General features: G+C 47.9%; 1 protein-coding gene across 2 annotated transcripts; it reads right to left on the reverse strand.

Annotated features, from left to right (window-relative positions):
- On the reverse strand, nt 1-26,726 carry SLC35B4 (solute carrier family 35 member B4). Of its 2 annotated transcripts, none has more exons than XM_030576079.1 (10): nt 26,585-26,726; nt 16,911-17,024; nt 15,898-16,000; nt 13,340-13,389; nt 12,192-12,273; nt 10,442-10,502; nt 9,106-9,215; nt 8,403-8,478; nt 7,303-7,378; nt 1-3,642 (listed from the first exon to the last, which is right to left on the reverse strand). In XM_030576079.1, exons 1-10 carry the CDS (start codon nt 26,686-26,688, stop codon nt 3,396-3,398), a joined length of 1,023 nt encoding a protein of 340 aa, XP_030431939.1. In that variant the 5' UTR covers nt 26,689-26,726; the 3' UTR covers nt 1-3,395. The 2 variants fall into 2 exon arrangements, with proteins under 2 accessions (XP_030431939.1, XP_030432022.1); XM_030576162.1 differs by lacking the exon at nt 26,585-26,726 and adding an exon at nt 16,178-16,360 and having other exon boundaries at nt 16,911-16,994.
- Between the last annotated feature and the right edge of the window lie 916 nt (nt 26,727-27,642).

The raw sequence follows: 27,642 nt of genomic DNA on the forward strand, positions 1-27,642 counted from the left end.
TAAGAGTCAGAAGCAGATTTATTTAACCAAAGAGAAACCCCAAACCTAAATCTCTACTTCCATTCAGAAAGCATTTCACATCTTCGAGGTTGGGCTTTTTCAAGTGTTTATTTGCATATGCGCTAAATTACTGTCGTTCATTCAAGTGTACGTTTTAAAAACAAGTCCACCACCCCTGCCGTGAGAACACTGACAGGGTGTCTCTGGATAGTCCAGGTTGTCTCAGCATTTTCCTTCCCCTCTGCCTCTCATGAGTTTACAGAGACTATCACTTAGAGATACTAAATGCAGGAGGGAAGCCACCACTACCGGTGTCTGGTGATAACTACTCTGCGACACCTAGACTGTCTTGTAAACAGACAGATATGTAAAAACATCATGTCAACTTCATTCAAATAAAATCCAAATACAGAACATGGCAAAAAAAGACAGCATCACATGAAACAAGAGACCACGTACAGTATAGCTGATAAATGAGAGCAGCCTACGTTCAACTACTACGTTACATTCACTTTTACACTTGCCAAGCTACTGTTTGGCTAGCAACAGTGACCCCAAACTACTTCAGCTGCATTCACAGCTAGTGTAAACTGGTTTCATGTGGAGTGGAGGCCAGTGCTGAATCTGACTCCATGTCTCAGCCCCAGGCCGTATTTTCACTCTTTGATCTACAAGCTTTACGGCTGCTGTAACACTGAATTCTACTTGCGCTGCGCACACTCCCTGTTCTGAGTCTGTATAAAAAGCTTTCCCCCATCACGATGAAGCTCAAGATGGAAATCTTACTTCTGGGCTGGTCTTTCCCGGGGTATGTACATACCAGCTGATGAGCTGAAGCAGGGTTTAAACCATGTCAGTTGTGGGAGAGACAGACAGACAGTCTAGTGACCTTTTTCTCCCCCTGCCCGAGAAAATACTTTGAAAACCATGTGCCATTTGGGGCACTCCGAAGGCAGGAAGTTTTGCTCTTCCGAAATACTGCTCTGAGCCAGTAGATGCCAACTCCATCCTGCTATGGACGGCTTCACAGTTACAGGGAACGTCAAAGGCAGTGAATCCCTTCCCATCCACTTGAACACTGATTGTAACATAGGGGTGTTTGCTTGTGAGCAGTTCTCTGACAAATTAGAGGCGCAGTCAATGGAACAAGTCATCTTGTCAAACTTAAAGAGCATTAGGAACAATGGAGCATGAAAAGGACAGGCTGGCTGATTATGCTCCTTTCCTTTAGTCTGTGTTATGAGCAGACACTTAAAATAGCGAAGGAAGCTGTAAATTAGTTTGACCAGCTGCTCAAAGTCAAGACAGCTGAAAATGGGGAGCTAATCTGGCTATGGAACAGTTCCAGGAAGTGACATTGCAAGCTCTCCCGCAAGGCACCAGCTGTGACCTCTGCTAAAGGTCATCACGGTGGCTAATTTAGCCCTTGTTCTCTGCTGAGACCGCCAAAGGCTGCCGCCATCAGAGCTACTTATGATGGCTTTCGCTCTTCCGCTATCACATCTTATTCTAGTCAGATGCTCAATTAGCTGCTTGAGGGCAGTACATGTAATCTAATACAGGAACATCCTGGCTTTGTATTCAGATCAGTTTATGCCTCTTCCCTTTCACCCATTAGCAGAGTCCCAGCAGGTACTCACTTGTGGATTTGTTACTGCACATTTATCTTTCTTCCCTGCACCTAGAAAGGACAACACAGACCTGCCACTATTAATTCTCTATTGCTACAAGCCCTGTGCAAGCCCGTTCCTGAACACTGCTGGCCAGGTCTACCACAATGTACAGAACATGTCTCTGCACTTGTAGCCAAACAGCAGGATGTACGCATCCAAACCCTCACACAGGGCCTGGATGTGTAAATCCTAAAACAAGTGGGTAGAAACGGTATGGCACAAAGAACTGGCACGCACAAATCGAAGTGAGGACTGGAAAGGTTGGCTGCTAGATCTTGCAGTGTCATTTAGCAGGGCGTTAAGGGGAAGCCATCTTTATGAACCTGATGTCACAGGAGCGCCACAGCTGGTTGATTCAGAGGCTTAAGCAGCAGCAGCACAGGGGTAAAGAGAGGTGATCAAAGGGAAAGCTCCATGTTAGACCTGAGCAGTAACTTCACCATGGGATTCAGGGGACAGTCAACCATGCAAAGGCCTTCAATGTGGTTGACTTCCTCGGAGCCCTTCGGGGGAAACACCTGTAATTTCACTGGGCACGTCACTCAATGGGGCGGTTCTCCTCTGCAAAGGGAATGTAAAAGAGGCACCTTCTGACTGGAGAGATCTGTTCCCTGACTGCGTTCAGTAACACAAAGCCTCTACTCTGAGCCATGCAGAGCCGACAGCCTCCAGCTCACTCACTCTTGGCTATTGCATCTTGTGCTCCAGTAGAAGAGTCTAAATTCTAATCAGTCTCATCGCGACAAACCCACTGAACTCTGGGGTTGCTAGGAGTCACTGGGTGTCTAATTTGGCCTGCGGGACCTTTCTGGTCCAGCTTGGTTCTTTGGCTCAGGGCTGGCTTTACTACACTGGCAATTAGGAGGGGAAAAGTAACCTGGGAACTGGAAAGCTGACAAGGATGGAGTCCCCTGGTACCATTTGTCACCTGCGCTTTAAAAGGTGACTTGCAAAGAGAAACTTAGTCAAGCCCTGATCTTATACACTTCAGTGTCTCAATGAAGTAAGAGAGGAGGACACCAGTGTGATTGACCTTTTAAAAATCTTTCCTATCTCAGTGACTCTCTCTGTCACACGTCTGGGCTCAACGAAGAGCCCACAACGCGCTATCACAAATGGAGAGTTTCCCTGCAGGCTCTGCGGCGGTGCAGAATGCATCATTCCCAGCCATGAGCCAAGAACGGCAGAGGATTTCACAGAGGGATCAGGGGACTTGGGAAGAGTTGGTAGCTGCAGCTGTTTTGAAAGCCGCCTGCAGCTAGGGTGCCAGCTCAGAAGCCAGGGCCTGGCATCACGCTTTGTGATTGAACTTTACAACATTGCACTGGGCAGTAGCACCACCGGACGGGTCAGGACACAAGTCCTTGTCGTGCTGCTCAAGTGCACCAGGCTGTGAGTAAAGTAATGAGAATGGTAATGGACGGCAGCCAAAGAGTTAAATCAGACTGGTGGGGAAGGAGGATGGGCCGACAGCACCACAGGCAGGGGGCCAGTGCAGGGCCAGCATCTAACAGACGCACGTTACCTTTACAGTATTAAAAATTTTAAAACGGCCATTTTAAAATGAAAGGGGCTGCGAGCCGAACGCTAAACTTGTTCTCTTCCCCAGTGGAGGCTACACGCTCCCCACCAGCTTGGCACAGCCAGCAGCTCCTCTCTAATACAGGGCAGAGCCCCAGTTTCTCTAAAACCATGAAAAAAGGTCCTTGCTGAGACAGTCCTTTACTCCTTCTTGGCCTCCTTCCTGTGTCTGGCCAGCAGAGGCCCCAGGCTGTTCCACACCTCGGTGTACATCAGCGTGCCCACGAAGACAAAGAGGGTGCCCAGCCAGTGCCAGGCGGTGAAGGGGTTCTTGAAGTACAAGATGGAGAAGATGAGGCTGACAAACTTGCGCAGCGTCACCACCAGGGTGACGGTCAGGGAGGTGCACTCCGTGGTGAGGATGAAGACTCCCCGAATGCATACATATCTGGTGGGGCAGTTAAGGGCACAGCGAGTGGAGAGAAGCACATGCCCGTGGTTGGCTGTTTGATAACACGGGGGCCGTGGCCGGGTCCAGCGGACTGATTAAGCGCTCAGGAAAGTGAAACGGAGAGCACCAGCTTAAGCCAGGGACAGTGCAGCTAAGTGCTGCCTTCTGAGCTGCAGAACTCCTGCCATTCATACCAGCTCTGCTAATGCCTCTCCAGTCTGACCCACAGTCCCTCCTCCTGGTTTCGCTCCACACGGACAGCTCCGCCCATGCCCCTCAATCCTGCCCCCCAGCCCACCCTCCTATTCCAGTACTGCTCTCCCCACACACATAGCTCTGCTGATGCCCCTCCGTCCTGACCTGCAACCCTCCTTCCACCTCCTGCTCTTCCCACTCAGCTCTGCTCAACTCACTCCAGTCCTGCAGCACCTCCCAGGCCCTCTGTCCCCATCACCCTTCCCAGTTCCGCGAAGGCCTCTCATCCCTGAAGGAAGCTGGGTTTGCTCATGTTCGTTTAATGCTAACATATTTCTGATTTGCCCATCGGGCTTGTTCTTCCTCCGTTTCATGGCACGTACAGGCACTGCCCCTGCTCATAGCCATGACAGATATTCACAGGTGCGTCTCCTGCTGCCTGGTGCTCCGAACGCCGACAGTCTATATAGGCTCATCTGCCCAACATCGCTGCAAAGGCACCTCAAAGCTACCCCCTCCCCAGGCTCCAGCCAGCCATTCATGCACAATCCAAACGAGCCAATGGAGCACGGCTGGGAGATCTTTCTGCTCCTTTGCTCTATACCCCGTGCCCGGAAGCTGGGTTTGCAGACACTCCGGTAATTCCTACCAACGTCCACACACCTTTACAGCTCTCCCAGTACAAGGGGTGATAGGATGTCCTTCAACGGAGGGCAAACCCTAGGAGATTCGGGATCACTACCATGCGCCTTTAAGTATAAGCGCTAGTAGCCTCATTCCGCACATTATTCAGGGCTAGACTTACATGACTTAAGGCCACCAGCCACAAGGGAATACTCAAGATCCACCCCCACCCCTACCCAGGAAGACTGTAAAGAAACACACAAAATTTGCTCTCCTCTTCTGAGCCCTTAATATGTCTCCACAGCTGTTTGCAGTGTCTATAGATCAGTGGTGGGCAAACTTTCTGGCCCGAGGGCCACATCTGGAGATTGTATGTTGGGCCATGAATGCTCACAAAATTGGGGGTTGGGGTGCAGGAGCAGGTGAGGGCTCCAGCTGGGGGTGTGGGCTAGGGGGTGGGACCAGAAATTAGGAATTCAGGGTGTGGGAAGGGGCTCTGGGCTGCGGTAGGGGGGTTGGAGTGAGGGGAGGGTGAGGGCTCCAGCTGGGGCTGCAGGCTCTGGAGTGGGGCTACGGATGAGGGGTTTGGGGTGCAGGAGAGTTCTCTGGGCTGGGACCAAGGGTTCTGAGGGTAGGAGGCAGATCAGGGTTGGGGAAGGGGGTTGGGGTGTGGGAGGTGGCTCTGGGTGGCACTTACCTCAGGAAGCTCCCAGAAGCAGCGGCATGTCCCCCCTCCGGCTCCTGAATGGAGGTGCGGCCAGATGGCTCTGTGTGTTGCCCTGTCTGTAGGTGCCGCCCCTGCAGCTCCCATTGGCTGCCGTTCTTGACCAATGCTAACTGTGGGGGCAGCGCCTGGGGTGAGGGAAGCTTGCGGAGCCCCTTGGCTGCCCCTGTGCATAGGAGCTGGAGGGGGAACATGCCACTGCTTCTGGGAGCCGCGCAGGTTGGGGCAAGCCCCAGACCCCGTTCCCCAGCGGGAGCTTGAGGGCTGGTTAAAACATCTGGAGAGCTGGATGAGGCCGCTAGGCCGTAGTTTGCCCAACCCTGGTCTATATGAATCCTCCTAGTCTTCGACACCAGCCACAGCTCTCTGAGAATCCAGCCATCATAATCTCAAACCCAAACACACGGTGCTAGAGCAGCCACTCTCTTAAAGAAGGGTTAAAAAGTTGCACTGATATACTAACAGCAGCTGCTGCAAGACCAGGTAGGCTAAATCTAGGGGCTATCAATCCTCCAGCTGCAGGGCATAAGCTGATAAACAGCTGGAGCGGAGAAGTCTCTTCCTCTCCACGCCCCCTGGCTAGAATACAGGAGAGACATGTTTAAGGAGGTTGTTGTTTTTTTTTACCAAGAGGCTTGGGAAGCAGTAAGTAGAAAGGCTCCTAGCTGGGATGCAGAGGGAATAGTGAAATAAGGACAGAGAGCCGGGGGAGAAATTCTAAGACAAAGGGGTGGGAGAATTTCGACCCAGAGCCAGGTGGCAGCCTTTTTGGGGGGATCGGGAAGCTTCTCACTGATCCACCTTTCCCCTTCCCCTGGATAGGCAGGAGTGTTTGTATTCACAGGAATATTTCCACCCTCCTCTGGCCCAGTAAGTGTAGAGGACAAAGGTAGAGCTCAATCAAAGCTAAGTAGAGTGGCCTAAGTGCTAAAGCCAGTTAGTTGTCAAGCCATTCCACACACACAGGACCCTAGGCTGGCTTCTGCTCCTACTGTTTGGGTTGAGATTATGATGGCTGGATTCTCAGAGAGCTGTGGCTGGTGTCGAAGACTGGGAGGATTCATATAGACCAGGGTTGGGCAAACTACGGCCTAGGGGCCTCATCCGGCTCTCCAGATGTTTTAACCAGCCCTCAAGCTCCCGCTGGGGAACGGGATCTGGGGCTTGCCCCAATCTGCACGGCTCCCAGAAGCAGTAGCATGTTCCCCCTCCAGCTTCTATGCACAGGGGCAGCCAAGGGGCTCCGCAAGCTTCCCCCCACCTCAGGCGCTGCCCCCACAGTTAGCATTGGTCAAGAACGGCAGCCAATGGGAGCTGCAGGGGCGGCACCTACAGACAGGGCAGCACACAGAGCCAAATTATATATGCCCAGCTGTCTCGATCTCTTTCCAAATTTCCTCTGAAGTCTACTGCAGTGGCTGCTGTCAGAGAGAGGGGATACTGGTCTAGGTGGAGGATTGGTTTGCTGCAGTACGATAGGAGGTGGTATATTGTACTAGATTAACCACTGTTGCTTTATACGCAAGTGCACACAAATTGCCATTGCAGAACAGAGCAATCCTTGCACAGAGATCGGGAGGGAACAAAAACAGACGCCTCCCCCTTCCAAAAGTTTACAATAACCGCAAGCCATAACTCGGTGACAAACTGCAGGAGTATCTGTCTCATCCTGGAATCGCTGAGGTGTGTTCACAACAAACAAGCAACCAGATGGTGCCATTATCGAAAAGCTTGGGTCCCTGTCTCTTCTGTTGCCTTCATGCACTGCATTCTGCCTGAATTCAGAGAGCAAGGGCTTCTGCCGGGACCCTCTCTGCCGGCCTTTACCAGCTTCACGCACACACTTCCAATAATTATTAGAAGTAAAAGTTTAGCTGCTGTCTCAGTACCTTACATTAGCTCAAGCGCACTTTGTCATCGCCTCTGGTCTCTTGGAAACAACATGCACGCTGCTTCAGCAGCTGACAGCACCTCTTGTGCATCAGCTCTGAATTCGGGGAGGTCTAAGAGCACACGGCAGGATTTACACAACTGATCTTTCGGCCGAGTTTTCTCAACACACTAGCATCCCTGCTGCCTGCCCTGGTTCTACCACCCGTGCGTTTGAAGGATACTGAGTGATGACGTTCATGACGAGGTAGAACCACATGATGGGCAATGTCAGCCCGATCCCCGGAACTTGGAATGGCTCTGCGAGGAGAGAGGAAAGAAGAGAGGTCCATGTCTGATCTCAGCCCAGCTTTTAAAAGCACAAAAAACACACACATTGGCAACGAGCCCCCTTCTTGATGGTCTCAGCTTTTGCCATGATAAGCACCACAAGAGCTATGGATTTCTGATTTCACAGCTGAAGATGGGTCCATTATCAAGCAGCTATTGGCAATGAGAACATGAATTCCACTTTGCACACGCTTCTCCGTGCGTTTTGGGGAGGAAAGGAAATCTCACAAAGGCAACTCTGTGCTGGCAATACCCGCCAGGAGAAGTTTGCGTGAAAAAGTAGTACGAAAACATTTGTCATTTTCACGCAGTCCATGCATAATGGGCTAGATCCTCCGCAGCTGAAAGCCTCTGCAGCTTCACTGATTCCAATTTCAGAGCTACACCAATTTCAATCAAAGAATCTGACCTGTTCATTCCCATTATTGTGCTCATTGGCATCACTTATGTGAATGCTTTAATGAAATCTGTTATCACTTGATTTTCTGAATGGGGAGGAAGAACAGCCCTTCCTTTCTGCTGGATAGAAGGATTTTCATTTTGAAATGGCTGTGACGGAAGATGAGCTGTGTATTACAGGGGGACCTGTTTATGAAACATCATGTAGAAAAGTTTTTGGCTGTCAGGTAAAATTGTGGATCTGTGTATGCGAGGTGGGGCTTATTTAACAACAACATTCACCAGTGTTCAGGTTTCCACTTCTGCGTGTGAGTAACATTATGCACACAAAACAGATTTTGCACACTGATTTTGACGGACTCCTGATGACACACAAAGTTAAGCACAGGTGTATTAGCAGGGTTGAGAACTTGACGAGTTTCTAATCCCTCTGTTGGGTTAAAGCATTCTCCACAGCAATTCACAGACTTCAGTTCAGAAGGGAACATTTTAATTACTTAAGCTGACCTACATAACCACCAGCCAGTGTCTCATCCAGAGATTCTTGCACTGCAGGGAATCAACAAGAGCATCAACTTGCACAAAGAAAACTCACCAGACTGGCTGAAGAGAACAGCATGGGCGTAGATGTTCGGAGCGAGGAGGAGGAAGCCAGGGAGGGGCAGGGCATGCTATGGCAAGAGACAGAAATCCAATGCAGAGCTTTAAACTGACACCATGCAGAGAATCCACATCAGTTCAGGGAGCCAGTGTATGTGCATTTCAACTAATGTTAAACGACAAATGCTTTAACGTACTAATTGCTTCTATGAGGCTGCCTGTGTATAAGCTGAGCTCACATACAGCTTATCCATCCCAAGTCAAAATGATCAGTCACTCTTGGCAGAGCAGCCTGGGATTACAACAGGGATGAAATGCATTCATTGACCCAGTCCTCATGTTCTGAAGGGCCAAACACCTGAGTGAGAGGCCTGGGGACAGTTTTTGATCAGGCCTCATTTCCCCGATCCCCTCTACAGTATAGTAACCTGGCATCATAGGACGTAGAGATGGGAAGAGACTTATTATAAAATCATCATGCAGGATTATTTCCTGCAAAACATTTCCTTGTGCCGAGCAATTCCAGGGATTGCTCGCATGACTCTGACCATAGGATCAGGACCTTCATGTCTGGATTCTTTCTAAAAAAAGAAGGTTCCAGTTGGGTCAATGGTTCTATAGCATAGAACAGACTGGAAAACTGCAGGAAATTTATATTTTAAATGGTTTGGTTAGAGATAAAGCCAGCAGTTGCTTACATTGTAAAACAGTGCCTCCTTGGAATGCTTTCCAAACTGTTTGTAGATGGTCTCTTGAAAGATCCCCATTCTGGCTGACATAAGGAGGGCGAAGGTCAGTGCTGCGATACCTGTAACACAAAAGCAGCCTCACTATCCCTGCCTCAAAGCTTAATAAACCTCAAATTAATCAGCGTAGGCAGATCACCAGGGCGCAACTTGAAAGAGAAGAGAATGGGAAAGCCCACAAGAGACTGGTGCCATAGCCGAAAGATGATAGGGGTCTCTGAATATTTTACTCATGTGACCTAGACGTTAAGTCTCATGGAAAGCCAATAGGATTTAAGCACCTAAGGCCCATTTTCAAAAGTGATTTAGCTGCTTTAGATGTTGTTACCCCCTTGACTGATACTGAAAATCGGAAGCCAGCCCCTGCAGAGCACAGATGGAATTACTGCCCTGTATGCAAAGAAACTAGTGACGATATTGGGTTCCTCGAGATATCAACCCCAGCCCCTGAAAGCAGCCAGAAAGTGAAGAGTGGCCAGATTAAACTCTTCAGAGCTAGTTTTTTAAAAGGTTCCCCCTGTGGTACATCAGATCCATAAAATACAACCAAGCTTGCAGGTAACTGCTCCCTCATGGTGTAGTCTGCAGCCCGTGGGTGAACAAGGCCTCTCTACTGTAGGGAGGAATTGGGCCATATTGTTGGCATACCAATGGGGCCAAATACATCCCTGGTCTAATCCTGCTGTAGGCAATGGAATGACACCCAGGACTGAGACTGCCCTTTGATCTCTAAATAATTTTTCCCTCCCCCGTCCCCAGCTTCAGCTGACGACGAGATGCTGCAATATTTTCAGAACCCATCATTTCTCAGGTTATTCTCCCATGTCTGTTTCCTATGGGGAGTCTGCTTTACAAAGCTAGGCCCAGATTCTAATCTTGGTTACATCAGTGGCACCCGTCCAATGGAGATCAGACTCTGCCCTTTTTGACTTAATATGAATCTCTCAAATTCACTGCGGAAAAGTAATCTGGGAACGGACCTGATAAAGGAGCAACCCAGCTCCATCACTAACTCACCCCTCAGACAAACACTTCAGATGCTACCTTTGACCAGCTGGTTGCAAAAGACTTTTTGCAACATGATAGGCTTGTATCAACAGGGTGAGAGAGGGCAACGGGATTCTGCTTAAATCGACAGCAGAAACACAACTGATCCCTGGAGCTGGGTGTCCCATCACTCTCTGCTGCTGTGCCGTTTAAGCACAGCTGCAGGCCTGGAGATCAGCCCGGTGAGAGCAACTTCGACAACATAATTGCAAAGCCAATTAGCGTCACTGCACTTACAGACCTAACAGCCACCACATGAAGACGTGGAGTCCGTCCTCTTCACTTAAGCTGGATTTAGAAGCCTAGGGGAGGTGGGGAGAAGAGAGTCAGATCATTATAATGGATGCAGTTGGGTAATTTCCAAGAGACTAAGTTTGTCTCTCTGTTCCCAATAGCTGTGTTCCAAACCTATGTACAAACAGTATATTGAAGACAGCCTGGAGCGTACTTCCTCCACACCTGTAAGCCCCTTCACTGGTTAAAGAGAGTATGTGGCAGTTACGGCTTTCACCACTGCTTTAGTGGAATTATTGGACAGAAGATGAAGACTGATCAGCAAAGCATCCCTTTCAAAGGAAGATGCTGGTCAAAGACATACGTTGCTTCCCCTCCCCTCCCTTTATCCTTACCCTTGACTGACTGTGTGTGTTATGATGAAGCCAGTATTTTGGGATATTTGTTGTATTTGGAAAAAATAATCAATTACCAATAATAATAAAAAAGTACCATGCTGCACAGCCCAAGCCTGACAGGAGCTGCAGGTGCACAGCACCTTTTGCGGGGTGGAAAACAGACGTATTCAGGCGTGTGTCTATTGAAAATGGGATACAGACTGACATACACCGATACCCAAGCCTGCACTCTGTGGCACGTGCCTAACTCACAGTATTTGCTGTGGACCTATTAAAGTTAATTTGGATTATTACTACTAGTCTAGTCTAGTCCAGGTATAGCTGTTTAATGCATCTGTGGATGCATTAATCTCCTGAATCTGCATTTAAATAAGCAAGGATTTTACAGAACCCAGCCTCTTACACTGCAGACTAACTGGAAGCAGTTGTCTCTGCGTCAGAGCAAGAGAGCTGCTTATAGTTATTGCGCAATCAACCAGGCTGGGCTCCATGAGAATCTTGTAAGTTTTTCTTCTCCACAGTTGCGTATGACAGCTGGAGATTGACAGCGTCAGGTCCTTTCTGATCCTACGTTCTTAAGTATATTTTCCCCCATGATAAAACGTTATTGTCACTAAGTCTGCAGTGGGCTTACACATTATTCAAACCTTCAAAACTGGGCCAAATTAAATCAGTTTTCACCAAGACCCTGGAAGGGGCATCTCTCTAAGCCCTATCTCCATGATTAGTTTCAATTTTCTGGACTTACCTGCTTAAAAGCTGTTGAATGAAGAAGGAAAAACCTCAAGTAAGTTACACACTTGTGTGTATTCTCCCTGCCCCAAAATCACACTCTCCTTGCTCCCAAAAAATTGCCATCCTGTTTATGCTCAAACTTACCTCAAAAATAAAAACACACTTGGTTTCGGGCCAGGCCTGGAAAATTCTCGTTTGAAAAGTGAGCAGTTCTGGAAGCTGAGGGCAAGATTTTTAGATAGACACTGCCAGTCTAAGCAGTGTCACCACAATGGCAGTGCAACAACTAATCATCAAATACACTAACTCCAATTATTTTCTTTCCTTTGCAGATGAAAGTAACTTGATATTCAGTGTGCCCCTAGGAAAAGCAAAAACTAAGCAGTATGTCATAAAAGGCACCTTGAACTATATTTAAAAAAAAAAAAAAAAAAAAAGGAAGGCCAGCAAAAATCAGGTGTCTCACTGGGGGGAAGCTCTCTAGGGAAATAGACAAAAAATATGCAGTGCACTTTGTTCCAATTGACACAATGGGAATTGCCTGATTAAGGCATCAGTGGCAACTCCTACTGTTAATAGGGCTCCCAGCTGTACAGACTCAGACACTTGGAAAGCATTCCTTACCACTTGTTTTGCAGACATTAAAGTGCAGATAAAGATCCCCACAGACACCAGGGCTATGGATGTGTATTTAGACACACTGTATCTGCAACAAGAGAAGAACAGAGAGACTTCAGCATTGTAGTCCACTCTTTCCAACCTGGGAGCTTTCACCCAATGTCGCACGGAAGAGGCATTAGGCCCGATTCTCCTCAGTTACCCTGGTGTGAATCTGAAGGAACTACTGATTGGAAACTGTTGAACAGACGATCCAAGGAAAAGCTCTTTCATCTCTAGCCCTTTCCATGCTCAGAGATTTAAGTGCTCTCTTTCCAAGAACTAGGCCGGAGCCATTTACTTTTCATTCCCTGATACCCACACACAGATGGAAAGGTCAGCAGAAGAGAGCTCTTACTGCAATACCTCACTCCACTCCTGCCTGGCCCAGCAGCATGTCTCGAGCCCTGGCTCATCAGCGCTAACAGTACGAGCATCTGAAGCTTGCTTAGCTGTCAACTTAGCTTTTACATAAACCAGCCACGGGAGGGGGACAAAGACCCACACACTCCTATTGAGGCAAAAATAAAAGTTTCTTGAAGAAATATTTAAGCCGAGACCCCACACAGAAGGGAATCCTACCCAGGCCTCGGCTGGAAGGCTATGGCTGCAGAGGCTACTGAGTGACAAACCACTCTCTTCCTTATCGCTCCGCAGCCACTTATAGTCACACGCCAGCCCACGAGCAGCAACCTGGCACCAACTCTCCTTTACTACTTACCTATCAGTAATGGGTGATTTATGATCATTAATCGATTAAGCCCTAGAACACTGTACTTCTCAGACAGAAGGTGATACAAAAATGCTACGCAGTAGTACTGAAATGCTTCTTATTCAGCCTCGGTTTGCCTTAGAAAGGTATGGCTGGAGTGCCAATGCCAGCTTTGATACCGACTCCCGCCCTGACCTCTGGCAAGTCACTTACCTTCAGTGCCTCAGTTTCCCCATCAGTGAGAGGAGGATAATATTTACACAGGGGGATGACAGATCAAGTCTAACGCACTTTGCAGATGAATAGTTTTGCACATGTGCCAAATGCTGCTGACTATCAGATTGTTGCACTGACTGAGTCAATAACATACATTTTTCTGATGAAACTGGTAGGTAAAATTTACCTTTTTTTCAAAATGATGATACCTAGAACCATGCTTGCTATCAGAGAGCCCTGGGGCGGAGGGAGAGAGAAAAGCAAAACAAAGTCAGTGTGTCAGGCACTCTCCCAGAAACAGAAACACATTCAACAAGAAATCCTGTGAGCTCTGAACAGTTCAGTTCAGTTCACTAATAGAAGTAACAGCCTCAAGATAAGGACGGAGAGAGACTGAAATCAAAGATGGACTGATTCTCATTAGACCCAGAGAAGAGAAGTAATGGGATTTGTGGGTGCGGCAGGGAAATTTACGTTCTCCCCTTGTTGTATTTACGCTGAACAGTTACAAGGACAATTCAGGAAGAGAACAAGTTAAAAGAGTTTCTGCAATCAACACTGTGTGAAATAAATGCAGGGATGGGGATGGCTCAGGAATGATGATGTTCAGGTGAGAGAACTACAAGGTTATCTCGCTCAGCGCAGGACTGATTCCTGTATCCTCTTTTTTTTTTTTTTTTTTTTTTTTTTAAACAGTCTAGGTTTAAGATGTGTCAAGCCATTGGCCAGCCACTGCTTCTCATGGAAGGCTACTCCACAGCCTAGTACGTGATACCTGATATTCAAGCATACATTTCCTTTTGGCTTTAATGTAAGTTCACCTTGTCACTTGGTTTGCAGACATGAAAATTCGTGAAAGTAACATGGACGGGGCAGCATTTCTTAAGCCTTGAGTTGCACCCCCTAGGGGCGCACAAAGGACTAGCAGCGTGTGGACAGGGTGCTGCAGAAGGGAGGAGGTGAGAAGGGTTTAGTTTTCTTGAAGTGTGGCTCAGCTTTCAGGTGACATCTTCTTACCCAAATGATCCTGTTCATACATTTCATGGCTCATTGGGTTAATAAAGGGGTGGGCAAACTTTCTGGCCCAAGGGCCACATCTGAGTATGGAAATTGTATGGTGGGCCATGAATGCTCATGAAATTGGGGGTTGGGGTGTAGGAGGGGGTGAGGGCTCTGGTGTGGGGCCAGAAATTAAGAGTTCAGGGTGTCGGAAGGGGCTCTGGACTGAGGCATGGGGTTGGGTGTGTGTGGGGTGGGGGTGAGGGCTCCAGCTGGGGGTGCGGGCTCTGGGCTGGGGCTGAGGATGCAGGAGGGTGCTCTGGGTTGGGACCAAGGTGCTCAGAGGGCAGGAGGGGGATCAGGGCTAGGGCAGGGGGTTGGGGCACAGGAAAGGGTCAGGGGTGCAACCTCCCAGCGGCACTTACCTCAAGCAGCTCTGGGAGGCAGCAGCACGTCCCCCCTCCGGCTCCTACGTGGAGGGGCGGCCAGGTGACTCTGCACACTGCCTCATCCCCAGGAACTGCCCCCACAGCTCCCATTGGCCGCGGTTCCTAGCCAATGGGAGCTGTGGGGGCTGCACTTGGGGCAGGGGCAGCGGACGGAGCCTCCTGGCTGCCCCTACGTGTAGGTGCTGGAGGGGGAACGTGCTGCTACTTCCAGGAGCCACGCAGAGCTACAGCATGAATCTGGGCAAGCCCCAGCCCCTGCTCGCTGGCAGGAGCTTGAGGGCCGGATTAAAACAGCTGAAGGGCTGGATGTGGCCCCCGGGCCATAGTTTGCCCACCCCTGCGTTAATACATCTCTCCATGCTAGTAGTTTTATTTTGGCACAAGTCATCTTTTGTACAGCACTCTGTGCCTATGAAGCACCATAAAAAACACATCAGTGAATCCGCAAGTTTTAGGGAACTAGAGATGTAAAGGGCAGGCACAACTTTCATTTACTTTTCAGAAGTGTTACCAACATGCTCAGTACAACTAAAAAATAGCTACTGAGTGTTTGCACATGCAAACTCACATATCCTTCTCCCGGACTGCATTCATACTGGACAGTCTTTGCAAATCTATCCTATACTGTGCCAAACGGAGATGAATAGGTCACATTACCAGTGAAATGCAGGGGTTTTACATGAAACAGAAGCACGTTATTTTGCAGTCTGAATGCAGGGCTGGGAGCCAGGAACTCCAGAGTCTGGATACTGGCTTTAACATCAACTCCTTCTGTGAGTTGTTCACCTACGTGAGTTATTCAACCTCTCCATGCCTCAGTTTCCCCATCTGTAAGAAGGAAGCTTCTCCAGGCCTTCATGCCCCCCAGACTAAGGAGCAGACAAACAAGTTCACAGCCCTGACAGCCAGGTGTGTGCATGACAACTGACCTCCCTGTAATGTGCAAAAGCCTCCCAAAGATTAACTCGTTATCACATCACCTGTCAGGTGGTTGTATTATTCCCATTTGACAGATGGGGAAACTGAGGCCCAGGCAAAAAGGGAACAGCCCAAGTTCTCAAAGGGTGTCTATTGCAGAGCTGGGAACTGAACCCATATTAAGCTCTGACTCAATGCCTTAACCACAAGGCCATCCTTTCTCCATTAACAACACTGCTATCTTTGTACAGCATATTGTAGCTATAATGCAAATGCGAAGCTCTGCTCCTCAATCGGGCCTGGAGGGAGACTGAACAGACATGTTCAGCTCCCCTGGGACATTGTGCACACTGAGAGAATGGCTGGCAGAGGTACTCACTGATCTGAAGATCATGTGCAGCGGCATGGCTATGTTTAGATTCAGGGCGTAGTTATTCACTACGCTGACTGTGAAGAACATGGCCACCATGATCAGGTAGTATCTGAAAGGGAAACACAAGGGGCTGGTCAGCAAAGCAAGTTGACGACTGGGAAGTTCCTTCTAGATGTTCTCTCACACACTGCTCGGGCAGCGCTAATCTGTCAGCCTCAGAGACTCAAGCTCTCCGCTTATCCTCAGAGCAGGAACAGCCCAGGCGATGCAAGTCTCCCTCCCTTACATGCAACAGTGCTCCCACATCTGCTCCAGGGTGGGTGGGGAATTCAGTCTCCGGAAGGAGGTTGCCAACAATGGGACCAACTGCGAATGGTCATTTCACACAGGCCATCAGGTCACAGGGATCAGAGGTGGAAAAACCCATCAGGTTTTCTAGGCCACACTGCTGCCAAGGCAGGACTGTTCCCTACAGAATAAGTGGGGGTAAAACAAGAATGTTGCAAGACTTCTTTCCCCCCAGATTTCATAGATTCTAGGACTGGAAGGGACCTCGAGAGGTCATCAAGTCCAGTCTCTTGCCCTCATGGCAGGACCAAATACTGTCTGGACCATCCCTGATAGACATTTATCTAACCTACTCTTAAATATCTCCAGAGATGGAGATTCCACAACCTCCCTAGGCAATTTATTCCAGTGTTTAACCACCCTTTCCAGTGGGCTCCACTCGTTACCAAACCCCAGAGAGATCCAGTCCCCTAAAAGTAACACTCGCTTACTAAACAGCTACTAACATGTTCCTTAGGAGAGAAGACTCTGAAAGCAGTTTCCAATTAATAGTCCTAGATAAATGAGTTAATATTTTACCAGGCATGACAAGTTGTGAATGAAGCGTTGCTAACTCTGGAAAAGGAATGGGAGTTAGACAGGAGAAACGGATAAGCTGTTTTATTAAACGCGAAGAGATAAGCGATATCTAGTCAAGTCAAGCCCAGCCAAAGCATTTAAGTCTATTGTACCTTATTGGGATGGCTGGCCGCTTCCTTCCAAAGTTGGTTTCAAAGATAAAGCCTTCCACTGCTATAAATAAGAACTGTGCAAAGGTCACGATGTTCCCGCATCCTGGAAACTCTCTGGATTTGTGGGGAAGAGAGAGAAGGAGAAACATAATGACACACAGTAAATTGTAACTGAATGCTCTGAGGAGGAGACCAGTAGCTTACACACATTCATAGAGCTCTTACCTGCGTTTACCATTCTAACGCACCAGACAAGCTTACCTAGCGTGGTTCTTATATAACCCTCATCACTGCAGTATAGGCACCTCCACTGTAAATTCATATACAAACTACTCCCAAGGATCACTTCACTCATCACTGGGATCTAGCAACCTCTGGGGAGCAGCTTGCCAGCTGTTTAACAGTGCACAGCAACATCACTCAGCAGGCTTAAGATAGGAAGTGGAGTAGAGTATCATTTTCTTCTATATAGGTTCATTGATGGCCATCACCCTTGTATATCTGACAGGGTGAATTTGATTTAAATCATGATTTAAATCACTAGTCAGGAAGACTCGATTTAATCATGGATTTCTACACAGAAGTGCATTCTTGTTGGTTGTTATAACCTTAATACATATTCTTCACAATTCAGAGATAGATGTAGGTTTCATTTTTAGAAGGTACACACTATACATTTTTAAAGTGATTTATTTTGAAAACTTTTCAGATTAGTTTTACACCTATATCAGAAAATGATTGTTTGGTTATTTCATTTACCAAAAGTAACTGAAGCAGATAGTTCACCTCCCAATGACTTCATAAATATCTCCAATTCAACAAATCATTAATATTTGGAGGATTTTCTTGGCATGCTGTATTAGGAGGACATCACCACCAGACAAACATTTAAATGGTTTTATTTAACTAAAACAATGACATTATGTATTCTGGACTTTTCTCTTCAATAGCAAATATAATATTTTAACAAAACAAGCATATGAATTTTTGAATTTAGTTAAACATTCAAGTTTTTAAAAATCAGGTTCGTTTTTGTTAAAATTGTTTTTAACTAAAATAGTTAAATGAAATTTAAAAAAAATTAAATTGACCGTGTCAGCCAGGTCAACATGAGAAACTTAAAATATTGGCTTCTGCAGCTAACTCAGTCATCTAACCTTCATTTTCCTGTTTGTTCATAATCTGGAAAAGAAAAACAAGCTTTCCTGCTTTTTCAGGTCCAAATGATTTCTCAATTTGGAACAAATTAGTTCAAAGGAAGAAAATATTTTTTCTACATCGGCAGAAGAAGCTACTGCCGTTAAAAGTGAGATTATCACTTCAACAGTCTCTGAATCCAAGTGTTTAAGTGACTTCCACCAGTTCACTGGTGTGACTTTCTTTAAATCATCATCAGTAAACATATATTTCTTGAATGATTCTTATTCCCAAACTGGGTCTCTTTTATGGCCTGTTGCCATTACAGGTTTTTCCTTCTAGTGAGAGAATGGTATGGTAGATCTCAAATCAATGAAGGCTACACTCAGAAAGACCTCAACACTTCTGGAATATGCTGCTCAGACAGTTTCATTTTTGTTTCTACTGCCTGTCCCTCCCTTCTCACATTTATCTCCAGACTTCTTCTACTTGTCCAGATCTATTCTGCCCCCAACAATCTTCTATTCATTGAACTTTTTGAAACTTTGCACTTTTAGAGAGAGGTAAGGGATTGACTCTGTGCGCACAAATTTGTAGAGGGACAACAGAGCTGAGATCTGTTATTTCTCACCTCTATATATTAATTTATTTATCTGAAAACATTTTTGCTGTTAACAAGCATGTTAGCTCCGGAGACACAAATCCATTTGAGAACTGCAAAACTAACCATCTCTAATGGAATCTTCCAGACTGAATGGTGAGTCCCATTGGGTAGACAGAAAGATTAACCTAAATAATCTATACAGAAGCCCCTGGAATCCCATAAGATTAGTCCCTAATCCATAAACTACTGGAACTTATTCACAAAACTTTTCTTAAACATGACATGAATATATTGTCTCATACAATAGAATTAGAATTTATAATCCCTATTCCATTATGAGATATCTTTGAGCTATAATGTATCTATCTTTAGATAGGTGTTTTCCTCAAAAAGCGTTTTATCAAAAAAATCCAATTTTTTAAAAATCATTGATTTTTTATTCACCCTGATATCTGAGCACCTTCCAGTCACGTTATTCACATTGCTTAATCCAGCTGTCACCTGTGGCTCATTCTCTTATCCTTCCCCCAAGAGAACTGTGCATGCAGAGCAGTGTTTGAGTTTGATAAGGAGAAAGATATTTTTTATGTACACAATACTGTCTTTGCTAGAAGAGGCTGGTCAAAATGGTGCACCTTGCACTTGGGGAGGAAGAAGATAAGGTTTATGATGGCCCTTTATTCCTGGGGGAGTTTGTTCCAGACTCAGACCAGCCCCCCAGAAACCTCTGTCCCTTGAAGCGCTTTACCCTCATGGGAGAACGTTTCTCTGTGCCGGAGGAGCAGAGCTGACGACCAGCGTCAGGCGAGCTTTCAGATATCCTTGGCCCTGACCACTGAACAGGCTCAGAAGCAGGCCCGAGACCTTTCGATTGTTATCCATTGGAAACTGCAGTGAAAACTGGGAAAGAAGAATGACTAGCCATTTGGAATTCAGCTAGGACACCAGTTGCTGCTATCTCGTGTTTTACTCTCACGAGAAGGGCTTTGATCTTTAACCACCATAAGAGGCCAGCGTTTCCATTTTACATGTCATCAGAAAGATTTGGGCTATGGTAGCACCTCTATGATAGGCACTGTACGAACACCATAAGTCAGTACGTGCGGTGGTATAGGTCCATCTGTCACAATGCTGGCGCATTTGCTCAGTACTGACCTAGAGGGAAGATCTCGACTATTGGATCACTCATTTAAACAAAGCTTACTGAGTTGAGCAAGCATACAAGATACAGTATAGTCCGACACAGGATAGGGCTTCACAGAAATAATGGATTTTTGTACCAGGTGTCCACTCCATCTTATTTGTTTCTACTTGGTAGCAGGTTGCCACATTTTACGGTTACCGCTGTCGCCTCTTTCACTCCTCAGAGCCAGGCTCAATTTTCCTTGCTTGCATTTCAATAGGAAATCTTTTGAGGAAGCACTTTTCCCACAGCTCAGAGTTTGGATGGTGGAATGGAAAATGTCTCTGTTTTACTCCGTCACATGGTTAACAGAGCTGTTCCTTCCGGCACATCCAGCGTGTGACTTTCAGAGCCTGCCTATGTTGTGTCTCTCTCACTGTGTGAAGGCAGTCTGATCGGGTGATGTTTCTTTGTATCACTACTGCTTGATGTGGGGGGGGCATTTACTGTTTATTTGCTGTTCTTCCTGATGTACTGGAGACGGGCTTGATTTTAGGGTTTGTAGTGTCTTGAACATCCATTTCTGAGTGGGATTATTTTATATCACTCTGTTACCCTGATGCTAAAGAAGAGTGGAAGGCTTATTGTTGTCCGGTATGAGTCTTAGAGCGTCTTGCGAGGGGAGTAAGCATATGGTTATTTGCTAACAGCATTTATTGCAGCAACTAGGTGTTTGCTTGAGACCACTCATTCCAGAAACGATCTTGCCCAAACCTGCTTTGCTTGGGAGATCAGACACGACAACAGAATTAAGTGTTTGCTGCACATGGGATATTTAGTGTTGGGGTAGCATGCTGGTCCTAGGATATTAGTGAGACAATTACTTCTCACCCACCTTGTTTCTTGAAGTGGTATTTAGGCAATTCAGGAACAACTAGAACGAAGCCAGTTTTTCATGTTATAATCATGGGCTTCCACAAACTATTGGTAGTGATACACAGAATCCAGTCCCTGAGGTTCAGGCCCCTGCTGCACGGTTCTTCTCCCAACCATATCCCTACCCCTGGAGGTCACTAACTCAGGATTCTGGATCACCACAGTGTGATCTTCCTCCACTACTTGTCCCTTTCAGCGTTCCCATCCCATCACAGGATCTGGAAGTCTGTAGTGCTCCTGTACTACATATAAAGTCTTGCTGGAATTTTAAAGCTCTGGGAGCAAATGGAGAAACCATAAATTATCTAAGAAGCAAGCAATTCCTCACAAGGGTGTGACTGTGTCCTGAGGTGAACTAACTACAGTTGCATAAATCTACCCTGCGTGTGTGTCTACCAGAATAGCCAGGGCCGACATTCAGAGATTCTCCCAAGGAACTTTGATGCCTGAGACAGGACCGCATGCAGCTATCACAGAGCATTTGCTGGAGTACATGACTGGCTGGGAGCTCAGATGCAAGATAAGCCCACTATGCCCTGCCCCCCCCCCCCCCCCCAAAATGCATGCATCACGCTCACTGTTGCTATTTTATAGCCGTGGGGGACAAATGTAAATTGAGTTGACACTTCCTCTTTTCTAACAGTCTCTGAAAACCACCGACTCCTCTGATGCAATAGAGAAACCAGTGCAAAGGACTCCTGAATGGGCTCTGACAAGCAAAAACTGTGGTGTTTCAGCCTGGAGAGGACCTATTTTTCCCTGATTTGCTGTCCAGGTGTGTCTAAGTTGCAAACTCAATTAACAGGACTGGGTAGGCAAATATGTCCAGTTGGCCATTGGCAGGTCGCTATCTGGCCTTTCGGTTGGTTCTCGTCCCACTACTAGCATGGGGTGATTTGAGAGGGGCTAGGAAAGAGGAATTAAAAGCCTGGTGGGATGCCAGAGTGGATTCTAACTAGACTAGGATTTGGTCATTCTAGTCCATTCCCTTTCATGCTCTCCTGAGCCACAGGAAATCGGCCTCATTGCTCCACAAGTGAAGCAAGATGTCAGGGACAAGCCTGGTTGTAAATTGTGTTGACATAAAGCTTTCTGCAAATGTTAAAAGAAACAAAAGAAAAACAGATTAACCAGCCCCACCCACAACAGTATCCGGACACCTTGTCAGGTTTACAGAAATTGGCTAAGAGCCTAGTTAGATCAATTAATTTTTGACAGCTTTTTTAACTTTACTCAACTAGACAATTCTCTTTCGTTAGGACAGTAATCCTCCAGTAAATTTAAATTACATACAAATTGTAAGGCACCAGAAGGCTGGGTGGTTCTGGGTCTCTCATTTCGCTACTGCATTAAGATCATGATCCTTCTTTGTTTCACTTCTCTTCTGACCTTCTAGGAGATCGAATTTTCTCTTCGGGGCGGTCTGGTACAAAGTCCAGAATGCAGGATTCCTCCTTAGCGTGGGCTGGAACAGTGGCTCTCGACCTTTCCAGTCTACAATACCCCTTTTAGGAGTCTGGTTTGTCTTGCGTACCCCGTAGTTTCACATCACTTGAAAACTACTTACAAAATCAGGCATAAAAATACAGAAGTGTCACAGCACACTGCTACTGAAAAACTGCTTACTTTCTCATTTTTACCGTATCATTTTAAAAACAGATCAACTGGAATACAAATATTGTACTTACATTTCAGTGTATTGCAAATAGAGCATTATAAACAAGTAATTGTCTGAAATTTTAGTCTGTCCTGCTTTCACTAGTGATTTTTACATAACCTGTTGTAAAACTAGGCAAATATCTAGACGAGTTGATGTACCCTCTGGAAGACCTCTGCATACCCCTGGTTGAGAACCACTGGGCTAGAACTCATTAAAGAGAAGAGCTTTTTAGACTCCTCTGCCCATTCCAAATCACATAACTGTTAGTGTCCAGGAACCACAGCAGCCATCTGGAAGGGGTAGCAGGAATCTCTCGATGCAATTTTGCCACTGGAAACAACTAGAATAGCCAAAACCATGTGACCAGCCAGCCCTCAGCAGACCATTAGAAAGTGGACCACAGTTTGAGAGTCCTGGCGTAATGGACTTGCTCGTTCAGTTCATCTCATCCAAGTGACTGTTCCAAAGGATTTCTCTCTGTCGTCATGAAGGGACTGGCTACAGTGTCGCTCGCTTGCTCTCTCACACATTATGTACGTGTGTGTATACAGAGTCCATCACCTGTCAGGCCTCGTTCATACATCAAAGGGGAAAAGCATGTGCCCTGTCTAGAAAGGGAAAAGTCCTTTTTTCCGGTCACCTTTAAAGAAGCCTGTTGCATGTCAGCATCTTACATTTAGTGAGGATGATTTACCTGCAGTGTTCTCAGGTGAAGTTTCAAAACATGGAACTCACAACTCTGGTTTGCTAACTGGATTCATATAGATCTCTTTCTGATACCAGGCGTGATGCTTTGCTGCCAGACACCTCTCTTCTTTTTAGGTTATCATCTTGGGCTCTGATCCTGCAACCAGATCTACGTGACTCATGCCTCTATATAGAACCTCATTGACTTAGGGGCCTTAATTGCTTGACCAGGGGCTAGAAGGCTTGAAAACTAATCTGTTAGGTCTGTATAGCTCGAAAGTTTGTGTCTCTCACCAACAGCAGTTGGCCCATTAAAAGATATTACCTCACCCACCTTGTCTTTCTTGGGACTGACACGGCTACAATACTGCACACTAATAGGTCTGTGCACTCACTGGGGGCACATGGATGCTTGAGGGGGTGGAGAAATTATTTCCCCCAGTATGCTGCTGGCTAATCAGGAACTGGTAAAATGTGTCTTTCCGTGGACTGTTCAAGGCTGCTAAGAAGTGCAGCCCTGGTTTAACCACTGTACAACTGGAAGTAAAATATTCTTCCACTTGCTCAGTGAGTAGCTGACTTTGTTATGGATAGATAAGTTTATCTCAGAGAGTGTTTTTTCTCAAGGCATTGCCAAGTTCTTCTGGTACCCAAACCATGCATTGCCACACTTCGTTTGGCTTTCTTTTGATTGCAGCGTTGACTCTGAAATTTTCTGGCTTTCCACTGCTAGGATTTTGTGGTTATCAAAAAACCATTCTGAGATTTTTCCATCCTTTTAAAATAAGAAAATCTGAGCTCAGCCTCAACTCTAGTTTAATAAAACATTGCCATATGCCAATAATACTATACAGCGCTTCGCGTTTTCAAACACTGCAGGGACATTAAATATAGATTATGTCGGTAAACACTGGCATGTTATTGAGGGGGAAACCGAGTCACAGAAAGAGGCCGTGACTTGCATAGGAGGCATTGCAGTGTTGCCAGCTCTCATAATTGATCATGAGTCATGTGATGTTTTTAGTGCCTGAACTCCTCAAGTCAGGTGAATATATTAAAATCTCTGCTTTCATTTGAAACCCCATCTTCCTCCCAAAAAACCCAGAGAAAAACTTGAAAACGTGACTCAAGTGCACCCAAAGGCTCAATAATAAGAAGGCAAATAAAAACAAAAAGTAATATTTCTGAAAAAAAAATCAAGCGGTTAAGTCAACCACGACTTTGATGGTTTGATTTTTGAAAACCCAAGGTTGGCCACGCTGCAGTGTACCAGGCTGTAAACCAGGATAACCTGACTCTTGACACGGACGCACTGGTGGCCTTGGGCAAGTCACATGCCTGGCATGATTTTTCTGACGTTCAAAACACTCACAACTGCCACTGGCTTCAGCAGGTGGTTAGTGCTATGTCTGCCTGCTGGGCTGAAGCACTGGGGACTGAACTGGGAACCTTCAAAGCTAAAAGCATTGACTGCTACAACTAGAGCTAAACAGCCTAGTCTCCGGAGCTAGGGACTGTAACAACTCATATCCTCCGCAGATCCGCACAGAGGGAGGAAAAGAGACAGGTTATTAACGTCCTTGAGCCTCACTTTTCTCATCCATAATATGGGAGTCATGTCACAAACCTACAGCACAGGGGCTCCCCCCTCTCCGATATCAGAGGATTTTCCTTCACTCACAAGTAACAAGTATCAGAGAGGTGGCTGTGTTAGTCTGGATCTGTAAAAGCAGCAAAGAATCCTGTGGCACCTTATAGACTAACAGATGTATTGGAGCATGAGCTTTCGTGGGTGAATACCCACTTCGTCGGATGCAATACCCATGAAAGCTCATGCTCCAGTACGTCTGTTAGCCTATAAGGTGCCACAGGACTCTTTGCTGCTTTCACAAGTAACAGTCTCTCTGTATACTGCCATCATACTATAATGCTCCCATTTGCAGACCAAGCTCTGGTACCCACCATACGCTCTCCCCTTTCTTCTAACTCAAGGGAGAGCCCTCATATCCCATTACACAAATGTCTCTATCCCCATCCCATGTATGCCCAGGATCTTCTCTATCCCCATCCCATGTATGCCCAGGATCTCCTCTTCCTATTATTTAGAAAACTATTTGCATCTGCGTATGAGTCATAATTCAGCAGTGATGGGAAAAGAAAACAGACACCCCACCACACTTTAAGTCGCTGCTTCTATTAAAATCTTATGCCCCACCACTTCTAGTGCACTGCCACAGACTACAGCCCCCTTCTCTTTAACGCAGGCCTGCATCCCAGAGAGAACATAGGCCCCAGCATGTGATGCGCCCTCTTAAATTGCAGCATGGCCAGAAATGGGCTCCAAGTTTGGTTGTTTAGAGGGCCCAGTTAAGAGACTAAGGCACTAGGTAGCCATCTAGCTCCACATTAGGGTGGATTCTGGGATACAGGGCAGCCCCCCTGAACTCAGCATTAGATCTACCAGATAAGGGATTACAATACTGAATGACATTGGGCTAAGAACAAATTCCCAAGGAACAACCCCAGAAATGCCTCTACTCAATGGCCCCATACACAGGCTAGATAGCACGATGCTGAGATATGGACTGAATCAGAGGTGGGTCAAAGCACATGGTTGTAACAATGGGGTGCAGGGTAGCCGCAGGAGCTCAGGGGTGAATCAGAGCCCACAGCCAAAGCTCTGGGCTGCCAGAAGCCCACAGCTGGTCAGGGCACCAGGTGGCAATACCAGCACAAGGTGCAGACTCACCAAAAGGTGCTTAGCCCCCTGCCCCTATCTTCACAAGAGCCCCCTGGCCTGCACCTTAACCTAGTGACCCCAGCACGGCGCTCCCCACCCCAGCAGGCTGCGCACAGACCAGGCCCCGCAATCCTAGGATGCTAACAACTCACTTGGACAGATGACCCCAAGCCTAGAGAGCAGCGCAAGGACCCTGCCCCCAAAGATGCTAACACTCACCTGGCTGGGAGCCACCAGGCCAGGGGCAATGCCCCTCCCCCAGGCAGTGACAATACACCTGGCCAAGTAACGCCAGCTCCGAAGCCCTACCCGCCCAGCCTGGGTGTCCTGCCCACACCCAGACCCCCCCCCCCAGCCCAGGAGCCCTGCCCCCCTATCTCCCACCCTCCACCCAACCTAGCCCAGCCACCCTGCCCCCCACCCCCAGCCCAATCTAGCCCAGCCACCGCCCCCCACAGCCCAGCAGCCCTGCACCCCCAGCCCAACCTAGCCCAGCAGCCCTGCTACTCCCCCAGCCCAGCTGCCCTGCCCCCCCACTCCAACCTAGCCCAGTGCAGCCCAGCAGCCCTGCTACTCCCCCAGCCCAGCTGCCCTGCCCCCCCCACTCCAACCTAGCCCAGTGCAGCCCAGCAGCCCTGCTACTCCCCCAGCCCAGCTGCCCTGCCCCTCCCACTCCAACCTAGCCCAGCGCAGCCGCCCTGCTACCCCCCAGCCCAGCCCAGAAGCCCGAGCCAGCCAGGAGCCCGGCCCCTCCCGCAGCTCAGCAGACCCCCCCCCCCGCACGCACCTGGCCAGGAGCTCCAGGAACACCACGTTGCTGCAGCACCCGCTGAAGACCAGCCCTACGGCCAAGGCCGGGCACATGGTACCGGGTGGGGGCCCCACACCCATCGCCGCGCTGAGCCTCCCGCCGGCCCAGGCGCCACCAAGCCGGCAGCCGCCGGCTCCACCCGCCGCCCCGCTGTAGTTCCTCCCCCGCCCGCCTGCCGATCATGCCTACGGCCGCTCCGCCCCGGTGAACTACAGCTCCCAGAACCCTCCGCGCGCCCCCTCCCTGCTCCGTGGACTCCGGCAACTATGTAGCGCGGCTCCGGGCTCCCGGGGGCTGCTGGGAGTTGTAGTTCCTCGGCTGCCAGCGCTCACCTGGCCCTGAGCTTGCCCGCAGGGACGAACTGTTGTAGCAACTGGAGGGAAGGTGGGGAGGGGGGAGAGGAGGCGGGAGGCAGAGCAGCTCCCCACAAGGAGCGGGAAGGATTTCAGGCCCAGAGCGAGCAGCTTCTGGGCTGCAAGCTGGCGGGGTGCGCGTGTGCCCCTGGCCTGGCGCGGGAGGGGGACTCTGGCAGAATTCCTGCACCCCTGAGTCTTGCTCGATTATTGGCTGAGGCTAGGCTCATCAGTGAGAGGATGAGCATTAATGACCGCGAATGCTGATGAAATGCCGACGGCGCTGGGTGCTGTACGGGGCACCGCTCTGGCCTGAACTGCTTACAGGCTAGACAGGCACCAGCCTTCCCCCACTCCCTGGAACTGACCTTGGTGGGCCTTATTGGGAACAAACACCCTGCTGCCCTACACCTTCCACCAAAGGCTCCAGGAGAGGCACCTTCTTCCTCTGCTTCTCACCAGGGAGCAGAAGGTCACCGTTCTTTTAGCTGAGAATGGCCTGAGAGGACAGATGCCAATGGAACAGCCCATAATTCCAGAGGGCTTACAGTACAGAGAGGAAACCAAACTGAATCAAAGATCATCAAACTATAAAATCTTACCTAGTCTAAGGTCTGGGTAATGGTCCCTCTAGGGGCCTGATCTAAAGGCTACTGAAGTCCTAGGAAAGACTCCCATTGA

This window comes from Gopherus evgoodei, chromosome 1 (genome assembly GCF_007399415.2).
Source record: "Gopherus evgoodei ecotype Sinaloan lineage chromosome 1, rGopEvg1_v1.p, whole genome shotgun sequence".
Lineage (NCBI taxonomy): Eukaryota > Metazoa > Chordata > Testudines > Testudinidae > Gopherus > Gopherus evgoodei.